The following is a 13,994-nucleotide window of genomic DNA, read 5'->3' on the forward strand; positions in this document are numbered from 1 at the left end:
CCCCCCGTCCGAAATGTTTGTCCGACTCGTAAAACGTAACAAAAATGCATATAAACAAGTTTTTGATACGTTTTCGAAACTTTTTGTACCCCCCCCCTCCCAAAACAACCTTTTGTTTTCGCTGTCTGAACTAAAATTCGTGCCCGTTAATACGTGCTTTCTTTTCATTTTAGTTATGAATGGAAAGACAGCGAAGTCTAAGAAATTCTTTCTAAGGCAAGACATGACGTAAAAATAAAATATACAACAGAGAAATGAGATTTTTTTCGTGGGCTCGGAATACGAATTGTATTTTGTTCAAATTCACTGCATGCATTTATTTCGTGTTTTAGTGCATGTGATAGTGATTTTAGTGCGTGATTTAGTGCTCGAGATAGTGATTTAGTGTGTGATTTTAGCGCGTGTTTTAGTGCATTTTTAATAATATGTGCGTCATATAATTCCCAACTGATACTTCCAATTTCTTGCAAGACATAGATGGCGCTGTTATAAAAATTATTCTGACTTTTCCGTCTTCTACAATTATTCATTTTGAATGGTCAAAAAAAAAACCACCGAGCGTAAGTTGCTTTCAAAGGCAGTGTATAGGGAAATCCCCCTCTTCCAGAGCCAGGTGGACAGAACAGAGATGGAAAAGACTCGATGGAAAACATTGGAAAAGACTCGGTCAACATGTAAAAAGAAGTTTACAAGAGCCAACGATAGCAAACACTGATCTATTTCTTCAGGTGAATACACGTAAAATGTTGAATAACAAAATTTTAATATCACGAAAAGGCATCATGATTTTAGAAATGCCTACGTTAGGCATGGCCCAAAATAAGTTGGGAACCCATGCTCTAGAAGAAAAGGATTATCATGGTAAAGAAAAATCCTGGTACATCTCCAAAGTTGATTACTGTTAATAGTTAATATACATACGCTTCATTATCCTCACCGCAAAACTAAGAATTATGAGAAAGTGATAAAAAAAAAGGAACAACCGGTGCCAAGAAAAAGAGCAACCGGTGATATTAAGTGTTACCCAGATAAATTAAAAAGCTAATAATATGAGTATAAATAAAAAGCGTCTGTTTATATAAATTTAATCCGCTCTAAATTTGATCCGAAGGCGGAAGAGCTACTTTTGCCAAAAACATACAATAAGAATATTTAAGTGTGAATTTCTAGAAAATATATTTTCCTCTCCCCTCCTCTCTCTCCCAGAAGACTAAAATGTACGGACAGAAAAATTTTAATATATGAGGGAAATTGATAACTTTTCTTGAAATACATCTTGTTTATACAAACCTCCCTCAAGCATTCTACAACTAATTTCAAAGATCTGATTGTTATTTGTTCATCCAGGGGATTTTACGTAAATGATTTTTTTTCCTAAGTATTTATATTTAAAACTTGATTTTATCTGGACTTGATATTTTAAAATTGGCTTGAATGTACCGTTTGGTTCCTCATTCAGTGCTCTTCCAAAAATATAATAGTCGCAACTGTTCAATTCTATTTCCAGTTGCAACGTCAGTAGGGCATTTATTTAAACCTTTCTTTTAACATTACAAAATCGTCACCTCCCTACTGCCGTAAAGTCAGCAGAAAATAGTCATAAAATAGTTATCATATGTAAATATAATATATTTTACACGTGTAATAAAACAGTATTATTTATAAAGCCTGAATAATAATACAAAAAAAATAGTTTCTATAAATTGCATGTATCTCTTTTCTACTTCCGCTTTAGATTGAACCCAAGGCGAAAGAAACAAGCTAAAGAAACGGTTTTTCAGCGAAATTTAGCGTGACTTGGGATTAATGGCGAAGTTTCACAAAGCCTGACCTCTATTACTTTTCCCTATCTCTACTGGTAGAGCATTATTGTTTCTTTTGCCCTAACAATAATCAAACAAGATGATAAGTTGCTGTGACCCATTGTTTTGAAGCGAGATTAATTACAAAACTAATTATCATTAATGACAATCAGCTTCTGAGACACAGTCTAAACGAAATTGTGCTTCAATTAGCATCAACAATCTAAATTATTCAGGGTTAGATGGTCATTTTAAATGTCCACAAAAGAAATTAAAAATGGCACATTTATATCTAAAAAAATGTACAAGATAAAAAAAATGATTGCCTAAAACAAGTCATTACAAACAAGGCTCATCCATAACTTTTCTGGATTGATATTTCACCGACTAAAGAAGAGAAGTACATTTTGTGCAATAAAATACAAAACAAGAAATGTGTAAATCCTATTTCATGGTAAGCTTTACCTCCTAATACAAAAGTGAAAATAACGAAATAAAAAGGGTGAATATGTTCAAGGTTAACATCCTCAGGAGATTTAAGCATTTGACTAGTTTTTAAACTTTTGTTTTTTATTAACTAGAAAATAGTCTTTTTAAATAATTTAACTGGTTTTGAAATTATTGGTTTGTTAAGGCACTACAATTGCAGGAAGACGAAGAAAATAGAATAATAAAAGTACAAAGTGTTTTGATATTAAAGTACACTAGGCTGAAGACTCAGTTTATGAGCTTTTGACGTTAGACTTGAGTGAACTGACTGTATCTGAGTTCTCGACCTCTGATGTTCAGCTAGGAATTCATAAACTAAAGTCAAATTCAGCTTGAAGCTATGATTATTTTATCTTCAAACCACTTACAAAACTGGACTAAGGCTATTTCTCGCTTTCTTGGAATTGTTTTATCTATGCTTGTTAATCCAGGGACATTTCTGATTGTTTAATGGCGGTTACCCTGGTTTCGAACAGAAAAACAGCCTGTGTGATTCTAATGACACGCATAGTTTTCCTCCAATAGCTTTGGCTTCAACTATGTCAAAACTGCATCCGTACCGTTTTCGTCTAGAACCTATTTAGGTGCTGAAACATGTTTACGTAAGGAACGAGCTGTTATCAACTACTACTACTACTACTACTACCAACAACTCACCGCAGCACCAAGCCGCCCGAGGCCAGCACAGCTACTCACGCCCCTCTTCCATCCCAATCTATTCAAAGCCTCCATCTTTACACCCTCCCAGGAAGTTCCCATTTCCCTTAAATCTTCCTTTATAACATCCTCAAAACCCAACCACCTAAGATTTGTTTTCCGTTCACCCCTAGACGGTTGGCCGAAAAGGACAACCTCCGGCAACCTCTCATCCTTCATCCGCAGATTGTGCCCAAACCATCTCAACCTTTCTTTCATTATAGCCAGATAAAGCGGGATTGAACTACACTTTTCGTACAGCCTACTGATTGAAATACGGTCAGTCAGCCGGGTACCGAAAACAATCCGTAGGCAATTTCTCTCAAAAACATCTAGTAAATTTTCCTCCGTTTTCGGAGCGCCCATGCTTCAGAACTCTAACGCATTTCCCAATCTTTTCTAATTATCCAAGATTTTTAGAAATATCAATGAAAAGATGATTTAATTGATTAACTTATGATCATAATTTTTTACTGTCAGGAATGACTTTGTAAGTTTTTCTTAGAGTTTTGAATTTTTTTTTATGTATAGTGTTTGAGTATTACTTGCAATTCTCGACTTGTTTCATTTATCAGCATAAAGCATTTGACCCTGCTTAGCAGATTCAATCACTTGAATCTGCTTAGTATTCAAAAGAATCTTGGCTTTTCCCACCTTATCAGCGACCGCCTCCTTTTGCGATTCCCAAAATAGCATTCCTTAGAATTCTTTAGAAGGATCGGCAGTTTTTTTCAGCAACCGACTGGGATGGAGAGTGAGTGTGTTTGGCTGTGTTAACCTCAGGTGGCTCTGTGCAGCAGTGAGTTTTTAATAGTAGTAGTAGTAGTAGCAGAAGTAGGGGTAGTATTAGCAGTAGTGTTTACCTGGTAGTATTAGTAGTAGTAGGGATAGTATTAGAATTAGTAAATGGTGCTTGCCTGGTTGTTGTAGTGTCTGTTCCTCTTTTTTCAGTTTAATGTAATGATCTTTTTTCAGTTTATAATGTAATGTAATATACAATATACATTATCAGTTTAATGTAATATAATATAATGTATTTTTTTCAGTTTATAACGTAATGCAATATACATTACATTATAACGTAATATACAATATACGCTATCAGTTTAATGTGGTTTAATGTAATTTTTTTCAGTTTAATGTAATAATAATGTAATTAATGTTATGATCTGGATAAGTGCGTTAGCACTAGAAGACATAACTGAGATACTTAACCTATATACATTAGCAATTTAAGTAATGCTGGAAGACTTTACTGTGTTAGCAACTTGTTTGTACTCCACTTAATATGTTACTGAAGATTTGTGACACTTATTAAGTTGATCATAATATACTATACACCTTCGCAAAAGATGTGTAGGCTTTCACCTCCAGCCTTCTCAATCCTACCGTTTTGAATGTGTGATAATGATCTGCCATTTGTGAGGTAATCCATTACCTTGGTTTTATTTCTAATGGGCGCTTACATGATGATGCTCATATTCGCCATGCTTTGAATGCAGCAAAAGTAATGTGCTGCTTCGTCAGTTTAGCCATTGATCGATTCATGTAAAAAAAATAAAATGTCTTTTTCGTTATTCAACTAAGAGTTTTAGATTGCCTCTTGTTTTCAATCTTGCATGTCATGGTCTACGTCACCTTGATGAAATATATTATAACTCTCTGCATTTCCTGCATATACTCACTCGTTTTGCCATATTTTGGTAAGGATTGATTAGATCATCTAGCCTCTCGCAATCCTCTGCGTGAGCAATTCTTTACGTCAGGTAATGAGTTGGTCGCCGCATTATAAACTCCAATTTTACAGCTGCTGATCTCAATTTGGAAGATGTTCTATAAGTCCTTTGTATGTATTCTTTATGGAGATAATAGACCAAACAAGTGTATAACTTTAAATTCACCAACATTTCTTTTGCAATTGGAAGAAGAAGATTGTGCCACCTTCATTAAAAATTCAATTTACATTAAGGCGATATTAAGAAGAAAAGTTTACAACTCAAGAATTAGAATGAACCCTGTTGTTGAATCATCTCAGCCTATAAACTGGAAACTATTTGTGACCCAGAAGTTTGTTGTTTTTTTTTCTGTATAAATATTTTTTTTTATTGTAACACTTTAGTTTATCTGCTGATGACGGGTCACTTTATATGTGATCGAAATGTCCAGAACTTTTTATATCTGTTTCACTATCTAATAAAAGGACTTATTCCTATTTGAACTTTTATTTGTATGAGTCCTTTGAAGATGGCTAAGCTACTTGGGTGTGTTTTTTCTAATTATTTCCTTTTTTCATTATATAGTTTATTTTGGCTGAATTAAAGTATTATTTTGTTTTATATTAATGTATTAGTTTAACTCGACTAAGCAACCTCCGGGAGAGCAAAAGAATAAGAATAGTCAAAGCTTCGGGTATTCAATAAGACAGGAATGAGCAGACTTTGGTCCTCCCCTTCCATAACACGTTACCAGAAAAATAGCTTTTCCGAAACAGGTAACTTTTAAGCTTTTATATACGGAAGAAACCAAAACACACTATTTTAATCAGGCAGCACTCCATAAGTGCTTCAGCGTATACGATCAACACATTTTTAAACCATAATCACTAGATGGGAGGGACAGTGCGTGTAAATAATGTCTTTAAGATTAATTTTAAAAAGAATGCAAAATCTAATCACTTCACGGACTTCAGTAATTGATTCGGCACCGGTAATCGCCATAGGCCGTCAGTTTTAAAACCTATATAACACTGGGAATCTGTTAAGAAATGAGAGGGTCCACCTAAGTACGAAAGGGAACCATAGATCTACAATGAAGATGAGGAGGATATAACTGACGCTTTACAGAGGTACTGATTACAAAATGTATAGAGACAAGCTTTAATGAAAGCTGTGAAGTAAAACGCTTTATAAACGAAGAGAGTTGAGTCCGCTCACAAAAGGCATAAAAGAGTTAAAAGTTTCATATAAGGAACTTCTTATACAAATGCTTGAAATACCCTAAAGACATAAATAGCCGAAATGCCTAGAGTAATTTTACAATAAATAACATTGTTAGAAGGAAAGAGACTAGCGATACGCCCTGAAATTGGTTAGGATGACATTTTAACAATGACCTTAAGTATTCGGAAGTTTCGTGGGGGGTAACCAGGGCAGAAGCCTTAAGAATGGTAGAAAGGAGCAAGCTAGAGGGCTTGCAGAAGTTCTGAGGATGTAAATAAACTAAGTATCAAGAATAATTTTACAAACACGAATTTTAAAACACGTAGACTACGTAGACTACGAGTTGTCGTAGAAACTTCAAAAGAGGCTCATTCGACTTGAAATTGAAACGGGTAAAGGCCTTTTTAATAGTTGAAAGTGATTGAATAGCAACGAACCCCCCTCTAACGCTCACCATTTTCCCAAACACATCCAATCAAAATTTTGAGAAATTCATTCTGTTCAACGTAGTTAAAAATTCTGGAAATTAGGTCTTTGAGTTAAGTTTTTAAATTTGAAAACACAATCATTAATAGTACGTGAAAGGAATTTTCCATGGGCGGGGGGGGGGGCGGATTTTCTGCGGGGGAGATTTTTTCATTTTCCTTGAATTTCCTTTTGCTTATATCGTAGGAAAACGCAACGGGTTAGCTAGTTTCAGTGTAAAAAAAAAAAAAAAAAAAAAAAAAAAAAAAAAAAAAAAAAAAAAGGTAAATATCAATTGGATTGACCCCCCCCAAAAAAAATGTCTGACTCGTAAAAACGTAACAAAAATGGACATAAAAAAATTTTGTACGCACTTTTTGAGTGTTTTTTTTGGATACCCCCCCCCTCCCAAAAAAATCGGCCTTAGATGTTTTAATACTGCGAATGATTCTTAGTAGTAGTACACAAGCACAAAAAGATTAGCAAAATATTTACAACATGAATCCGCTTTAACCGAAGCGCTTTTTTCCGCAGTAAGATTTAAGGACTTCAAGCATGCAATGACTGTGAAAATGCTGGGATGGAAGACAATCAAAGGTTAGCGCAAAAATAGCAGGATTAATGCCACAAAGGCATAAGGCTAAGCACCACTCCACACCTTCAGATTCATCCCTACCTTGTGATGCTAAAAAACTTTTTTGATATCTTTGTCCTTGACTTTTTCCTCCTCCTGTCTCCACCTCCATTCATATCTGTCGAAAAAGATTCACCAGAGAGAAGAGTCATTTTCAAAAAAAAAAAAAAATGAAAAACACACAGGTGCTTGACCACTCAACAAGTTACAAACACGTTTTCTACTCAATTTCCAGCAACATTTCTTAGGCTCGGTCACAGACAGACTAAAGCGTTTAATCCGAATTTTGCCGCTTTTCAAATCGAGTTTCTTATCATCCTTTTTTCAATTTATCACAGAGGAGAAAAAAGCATCTGTAACATGACGAGTTGACAAAGTTATTTTTTTTAGTTAATCTGAAAAAAGCTCATTGCTAAGTTTCTTCTTGCTTTTCAATTTATCCAAAGCATTTCTAGCAGCATGTTTCTTTGGGCCCTATTAAAAGGGGGTAGGGAGGTTCATGATAATTTATTTTTTAAACTATAAGCACAGTTTATTAGAATATTTGCCTGATTTTCCCTGGTCGTTGGCGACCACTCAAAAGTCTTGAGTCGGAAAAAATAACGCTGTCGTTGCTACGTGGCTACGAACTGCTTGTTTAATAAAAAGTAATAAGACGTGGCTAAGGTTGCAAGAGAATAAAGAGCGAGAAAATTACCAGAAGCAATGTGGTAAGGTAGTGCCCGGTTTGGATTAAGCGTCACATATCCCCTACTTATCCCAGATCTTTATAGGAAGGGTGGCCCTCAGATTATTCTTAGTGTGATACTTATCCCTATTAACCAATATTCACAGATTTTAATCTCGCCCGATTCCTTTCCTTTTTTTCTGAACAATAGGGATGTTTTCATGTCATATACTTTCCATTTTTTTTCTCTTGTACATCGCTAGCGCAAAGCAACTTCCTAGAAATAGCAAGTGCACTAATTAGCAAGACCAATAGCTCAAATTCAGCCATTTCTACTTTACTTTGAAATCGCCATGGGCAAAGACCTTGTACAAGAATTACAGCCCCCGCATTGGGCAACAAGGAAAATAACTGTTTTCATGGGAAGCACTGATGTTGTCTCCATTTTTCCCCCAGGGGTGATCGTAGAATGTTGGGAGAGGGTTCACTTAAAAGGAAATCGCTATATCTAGTGTCTTTTTTAAGCATCAAAAAAGACGGTGGCACATCACAATGGCATTTTCCACCAAATCACCACCAAATATCAATGCCTTGAGAAGGAAAATTCTATAAAAACAAATAAATATTCAATGGTTTAAAACCCTGAAAAGAAGGTTTTGAGCCTCCAGGAGGTTTTAGGTATGTACGGACCCTGTTGGCTTGTAAATAAGGAAAAGAGCCATCCTACCGTATCTCAGAAGACTGTGATATTCAAACTACACAAAGTAGGACACCTAAGCAAATCAGATGCTAGATCAGGCTGTTAGTCACTAGTTGTACATGATAAATCTAGACATCGCGCAAAATTCACCTCAATCTTTGGCAGGTCCCAACCTCAAGCAAACCCTATTTCTCATTATATCTGCCTAGGGCGAATTTCAAGGTCAAACTCACGAGCATGTTGAGGCATTTCTGGGTTTTCTGTCATTTCTTAACATTTCCTGCATTCGACTCGACTACTGAAGAGCACAAAAAAAGGCGGGGCATTATCGGAGAACAAATATTGTAGCCAAGTCCAGGAAAACTAAGAGCCATCATCAACAACCCTATACCATAGAATACAGAAGGAATTTGAACTTTCCTTAGTATACTAAGCTACCTTGCAAAATGCATCCCGAAACTACTAACAGTAAACAAAATCCTGCATTGCATCAGTCTATCAACAGAATTCAGGAGTACGGATGAACCTGATCAAGCACCAGAATATATCGAAGGTCAAACTGAGCATGCTTCGATCAATCATGCAAATCCATTCAACCTATCGGTGAGTGCCATATCGTAAAAAATATTAGAGACCATATATTAATGAGAAAAAAAGAGAGCAGTCGGAACTTAAAACGGAAAAAAATTCTTTCACAGATCCAAAAACTCGCGCTTTAGTGAAAATACAAATGCCTAGAAAAAGAAGAACAGGACGTCTCTTAGGATCAAAGTATTCCATGATTATCCTGCAGAAAATAAATACTAATTTACATTTCTCTCGATAGTCTTTACCGACCATGTTATCAACAGCTTTTACTATACAATTGTAATTCTCTGAAAAAAAAAATTCTAGCATGCCCAGTTTTTAGTAAAGTACTAGGTTTTAGAGTTCTAAAGACATTGGAAAACATCCCGACTTGGTTTATTTAGCTAGTTTTGTACATATATCTGTGTAATCTGTGAAACAATAGTTTTTGATCGTTTTAAATTTTGATCTGACTCTTTATTTGCGTGGGGAAAACGTTTTTTAAATTAATTATTGCTAGTTTTTTTAATATACACAATAAACATTGGAAAAAAATGTTTGTCATTTGGATTTTTTGTTAAAATTTATGGGTTTTATTTCCTGCCTTCCTTAAACTTTCCCATGAGATACATGTAACTTTCCCAAATAACTAAAGAGTCCGAGGGGCATGTTGTCACCGGATTCTTTGAGATCTCGCACTTAATAAATTCAATTATTTTCATGAAAAATGGAAATAAATAAGATATTCTTTGACTAGGCAGTTTTTTAAAACGGGATTTTAGTTTTCGCTTATTAAGGAAGCTTGGAGGAAGAGCATACAAGAAGATTGTAAAACTCCTGTAAAGGATTATTGACCATGTATTTAAAAATGTGCCTTTATTACCCTTCCAAATCTTTCCACTCCAGAAGGTGTCATAAAACCCCTAGGCAGGTAGGGAGGTAGTAGCTCTTAAATGGGCCATTAATAATCCCTCTGCGATCTTACGGTAACCTGTTAGTCATGGTAGAAAAAAATAATTAGAAATAGATAAATGAGATACATGCTAACCATGCAAAAATGATTTCCTCCCCTTTTCCATATGGAAGGCTCAAAACCTCCAGTCAGGGGTTATAGACCCTTGACAAATAGACCTTGACAAATGACAAATAGACCTAAGAGCATGACAAATCGAATTAATATCTTAAAATTTGCATTCCCTGCCATTGTGACTCTCTTTGGGTAAAAATTGATGTTTTTTGGCACATAATGCCAGAAAACGCCATTTCGCAGTGGCACGGTTTGCTTTACTTTTTATTGTGGCGGTTGCAGCATCGGATGCAACAAAGTAAAGAACAGACTTAAGCCCATAGCAACCGAAAATTTAAAAACGTGTTTTGGAAAGAAAACTGTCAAGTGAGAAAGAATCGCCTTTAGAAGCTGACCAAGCAACGGAACTGTCATTTCCGTCATTCTTAATGGTAAACCTTTATTGTGAAAACAAATTAACCGACATTTTGAAAAATAGCACGAAATTATGAAATCGTATTGGATCTAAATAAAAACTGCACCATTGGAATCACCTTAGCCAAAAAGCCCATCAAGGAGTTTCAGTCCCCCACCTATACCAAGAAGGAAAATAAACTATTCCCTATAGGAAGCATTGACGTGTCCTTTTCCTTCTTTTCTTCGCCACTAGCAGGGCAATTAAACATCATAGAGACGTTTAAGGACTCATTGAAAGTTAATATTTATGTATATGTGCTTTTTATATGTAGCAAAAGTTGATATAAAAATAAAATGCAATTTTTGAGAAAAACTTCATCTTCATATTCAAGATGATATAGTCCACGTACCTTTCGACAAAAAAAAATACAGAAAAACGCCACTTAGTTTTGGAACGATCTCTTTGGTTGCTGATAAAGGTCATCCATCATCTGCTGAAAATTTATGAAAAACCTTAGTAATAACTGCAGGATTCATGTCATTATCAGCTGACGGGTTATAAGTAAGAAGGAGCTCGGTGCGACATACACGTCATACTTTGAGCCATTTTCATGATCAAGGGCTTAAAACCTCCTGTTTGGCACAATCTCTTTTGTTACTTAAAAATGCATCATCCACGGACAATTTATCAAAAACCTTAGCAATAACTGCAGGATTCATGTCATTATGCGGAAGAGTTGTGAGAAACAAGGAGTTCAGTGCGGCATACACGTCATACTTTAGAGCTGTTTACATGATCGAGGGCTTAAAACCTGTTCAGTGTTTCAGACCATAAACAATCGATTGGCTCTCTTAGAGTTTACAATCACCAGAGTTTTGACCTTCTTTTAGCAAAAATTTACCGCCTATGGCACACAATGGCAGAAAACACAACTTTGGCATACTTTGTCAAATGAGGGATTCAAAATCTTCTGTCAAGGGTTTAGACCATAAAAACTGACTGGTTATCTTAGAATTCCCATTCTCTGGCATTTTGAACCGCTTTGGGCAAAAATTGATATTTAGTGGCAAAAAATGACAGGAAACACCACATTGCTGATGCATGATCTCTTTTGGTATTTCCTATATGGCAATTTTCTTTCCAATGAGTCCTTTCCCAAGATTCTACGACGACTGGCTCTGCAAATAGTCCTAACTGGAGCAAAAGCTTTGCGGGCTCCTGATAAAACTACTTATTCTTTATTTATCCCGTATACGTATGAGGGGGGGGGGTGCCCCTTCTTCAGCCCTTGCTCTTTGCGCTAAAGCTTGACTTTTTGTTACAATCCTTTAAGAAAGACTGCTCAAACACAAGGGCCGTTGAATTTGAGTCAGAAGTATTTTTTAAAGAACGTTAAGAGTTCAGCGTAAAGAGCGAGTGTTGAGTAAGGGGCAGCCCCCCTTCACATACAGATTAATTTATGTTTTTTTAAGTTTTAATAGCACTCCTTACTTTCAATCAAACAAAAATTATTTTTTTAAATTCAATTCTGAGCAAAACTCGACAACCCTAGCCACCTCTTTGAAACAGACAGAGTGAGGAACATGACATCCCAGAAGTCATTAGCAAATAAATTGACATTTAACCAGATATTATGTCCCCCGCGCTATCATTTCTGAAAACAAAACTTAATAATAATAATTAATTTGCATAAAAGACAACAGGGTCCGTGACAAAAAAAATAAAGAAAACAGTCAACAACACTTAATATCAAACACATAAATACGATCCATCACAAACCTACAGAAAAAGAGTTTGTATTTCATTCCTAGTCTCAGGAATTTCCCCAGCTTTAAAATTTTCCCAGTAGACTTTTTTCGCATTATTCTTATCCTGTTATTTTTACACAAAATTAGGAATATTACTTTACAGCTACAAATTTCTTGCTATTACTTAGTCATGAACGAGAGAGACAGTTATTTTATCCTCGTGAACTGTGCAAAATTTTGAACTGAATTTTTTTTAAACTCAGGTTAAAATTTTGACTAATTTTCGGTATCCAAGATACCAAAAATAGAATTCAGACACTTATAGCTGCTTGTTTAATATGCAGTAGTCTACTTCCTATCTCAGACAATATAAGAGCGTTTTAATTGTTGACGGTACTTGACTTTTTTAGTAAAACTGTAGGTATACCCAGGGTTGCCACCTGTAGCGCGAAAGTGCTATTTTAGCACTATTTTATCATGTGTAGCACAGTAGCACGTGCTCAGGGTCGCTAAAATAATACTGAAATGACACGTAAGCTTTCTAATTAGCACTATTGCAGTCAATTTTTTAACTATAGCACCAAAAGCCGCTGAGTAGCACGCAAATTTGGGTAATTGTAACACTTTAGGAACTGATCGTGGTGGCAACCCTGGCTGCACTGATTTATAGTTGTAGTAGTAATTGAACGATGGCAAAAGGTGATTGAGAAAAATGTACTTGTGCACTGGATTAATCTAATTCTTTTTTATACATGAAAATACTATTTTTAGATTATTTTTAATAGCATTTTTATATATAATAGTATTTTTATGTAATAGTATTCTTATATAATAGTATTTTTATTTTATTACTTGTAGACAGGGTTGCCACCTGTAGCACAAAAGTGCTATTTTAGCACTATTACAGTCAATTTTTTGACTATAGCACCAACAAACCCTTGTGTAGGACGCAAATTTGGGTAATTGTAGCACTTAACGAACTGACCGAGGTGGCAACCGTGGGTGTACCTAAAATTCTAAATCATAGTACATCATTGGCGTAACCAGGACATTATATGACAGCTTGGTGTGGAAAGAGCCGTTCCTAGGGGGCAACCAGGACAGTTTCCTCGGGCACCGTTGCTTGGGGGGCACGACTGGGGAATTGCCCACTTTTATTCGGCTTTTTTGCTTATATTTGAGTCGGGAGGGGCGCTACAATTAATTTTTCCCCGGGTACCACCAACCCTCGGAACGCCTCTGGAGGGGGGGGGTGAGCTAGGAGGTTAATTTGCAATCATGTATCAGAATTAAGTTAGACAGAAAATATGAGTATTTTACAATGAGTTTCCTAAGAAGTAACTGCCCACCCTTACACTCCCTAGCTCTAGCTACAACTCCACAAGAAATCAAAATAGTTCCAAAGACTTACTTCAATAAGAACAAACAAAGCAATATAATACATATAACTAAATAAAAACCAGAGAAGAAGCCAATAAAACAATGTCCACTAATCTAATTTACCAAAGAATTACACAACCGAGTCGACTCAGAACTAGTTTCAAAGCAGTTTCAGCCACAATAACAAACAATACCAGAATTCTAAAAGAAACTGTCATTTTTCCTCTTAAGAGGATAAAATAGTTTTCCTCCTAATTACGAATAATTAAGCACAAAAAGGTTATACAGAGGAAAGATAATGAGTATAAATGGACGATTTATCAAATATGGTAAACTGTAGATATATATGTAAAAAAAATAATTAATTTAGATGAACTGTTTCCAAATTTTACCCAAAAGGTTAAACCTGACAGGAGTTCCGCCTATCATTTTGTAAAAACACAAAAGCTAAGGGAAAACCGAACGAACAATGATGTATATAAC

General features: G+C 35.5%; 1 protein-coding gene across 2 annotated transcripts in view; it reads right to left on the bottom strand.

The window, feature by feature from the left end:
* Nucleotides 1-13,994, bottom strand: part of LOC148949227 (protein Aster-B-like) — a 239,676-nt gene that overhangs the window by 203,667 nt on the left and 22,015 nt on the right. The window contains exon 2 of one of the 2 annotated variants that reach the window (XM_089093280.1): nucleotides 7,068-7,143. The exons of the other annotated variant lie outside the window; for it this stretch is intronic. Coding sequence (XP_088949406.1) covers nucleotides 7,068-7,143 — 76 coding nt within the window. The remainder of the gene's footprint in view (nucleotides 1-7,067; nucleotides 7,144-13,994) is intronic. 2 annotated transcript variants of the gene reach the window in all.

This window comes from Artemia sp. Qi Xiang Cuo, chromosome 8 (assembly GCF_049724085.1).
Source record: "Artemia sp. Qi Xiang Cuo chromosome 8, ASM4972408v1, whole genome shotgun sequence".
In the NCBI taxonomy this organism is placed as follows: Eukaryota; Metazoa; Arthropoda; class Branchiopoda; order Anostraca; family Artemiidae; genus Artemia; species Artemia sp. Qi Xiang Cuo.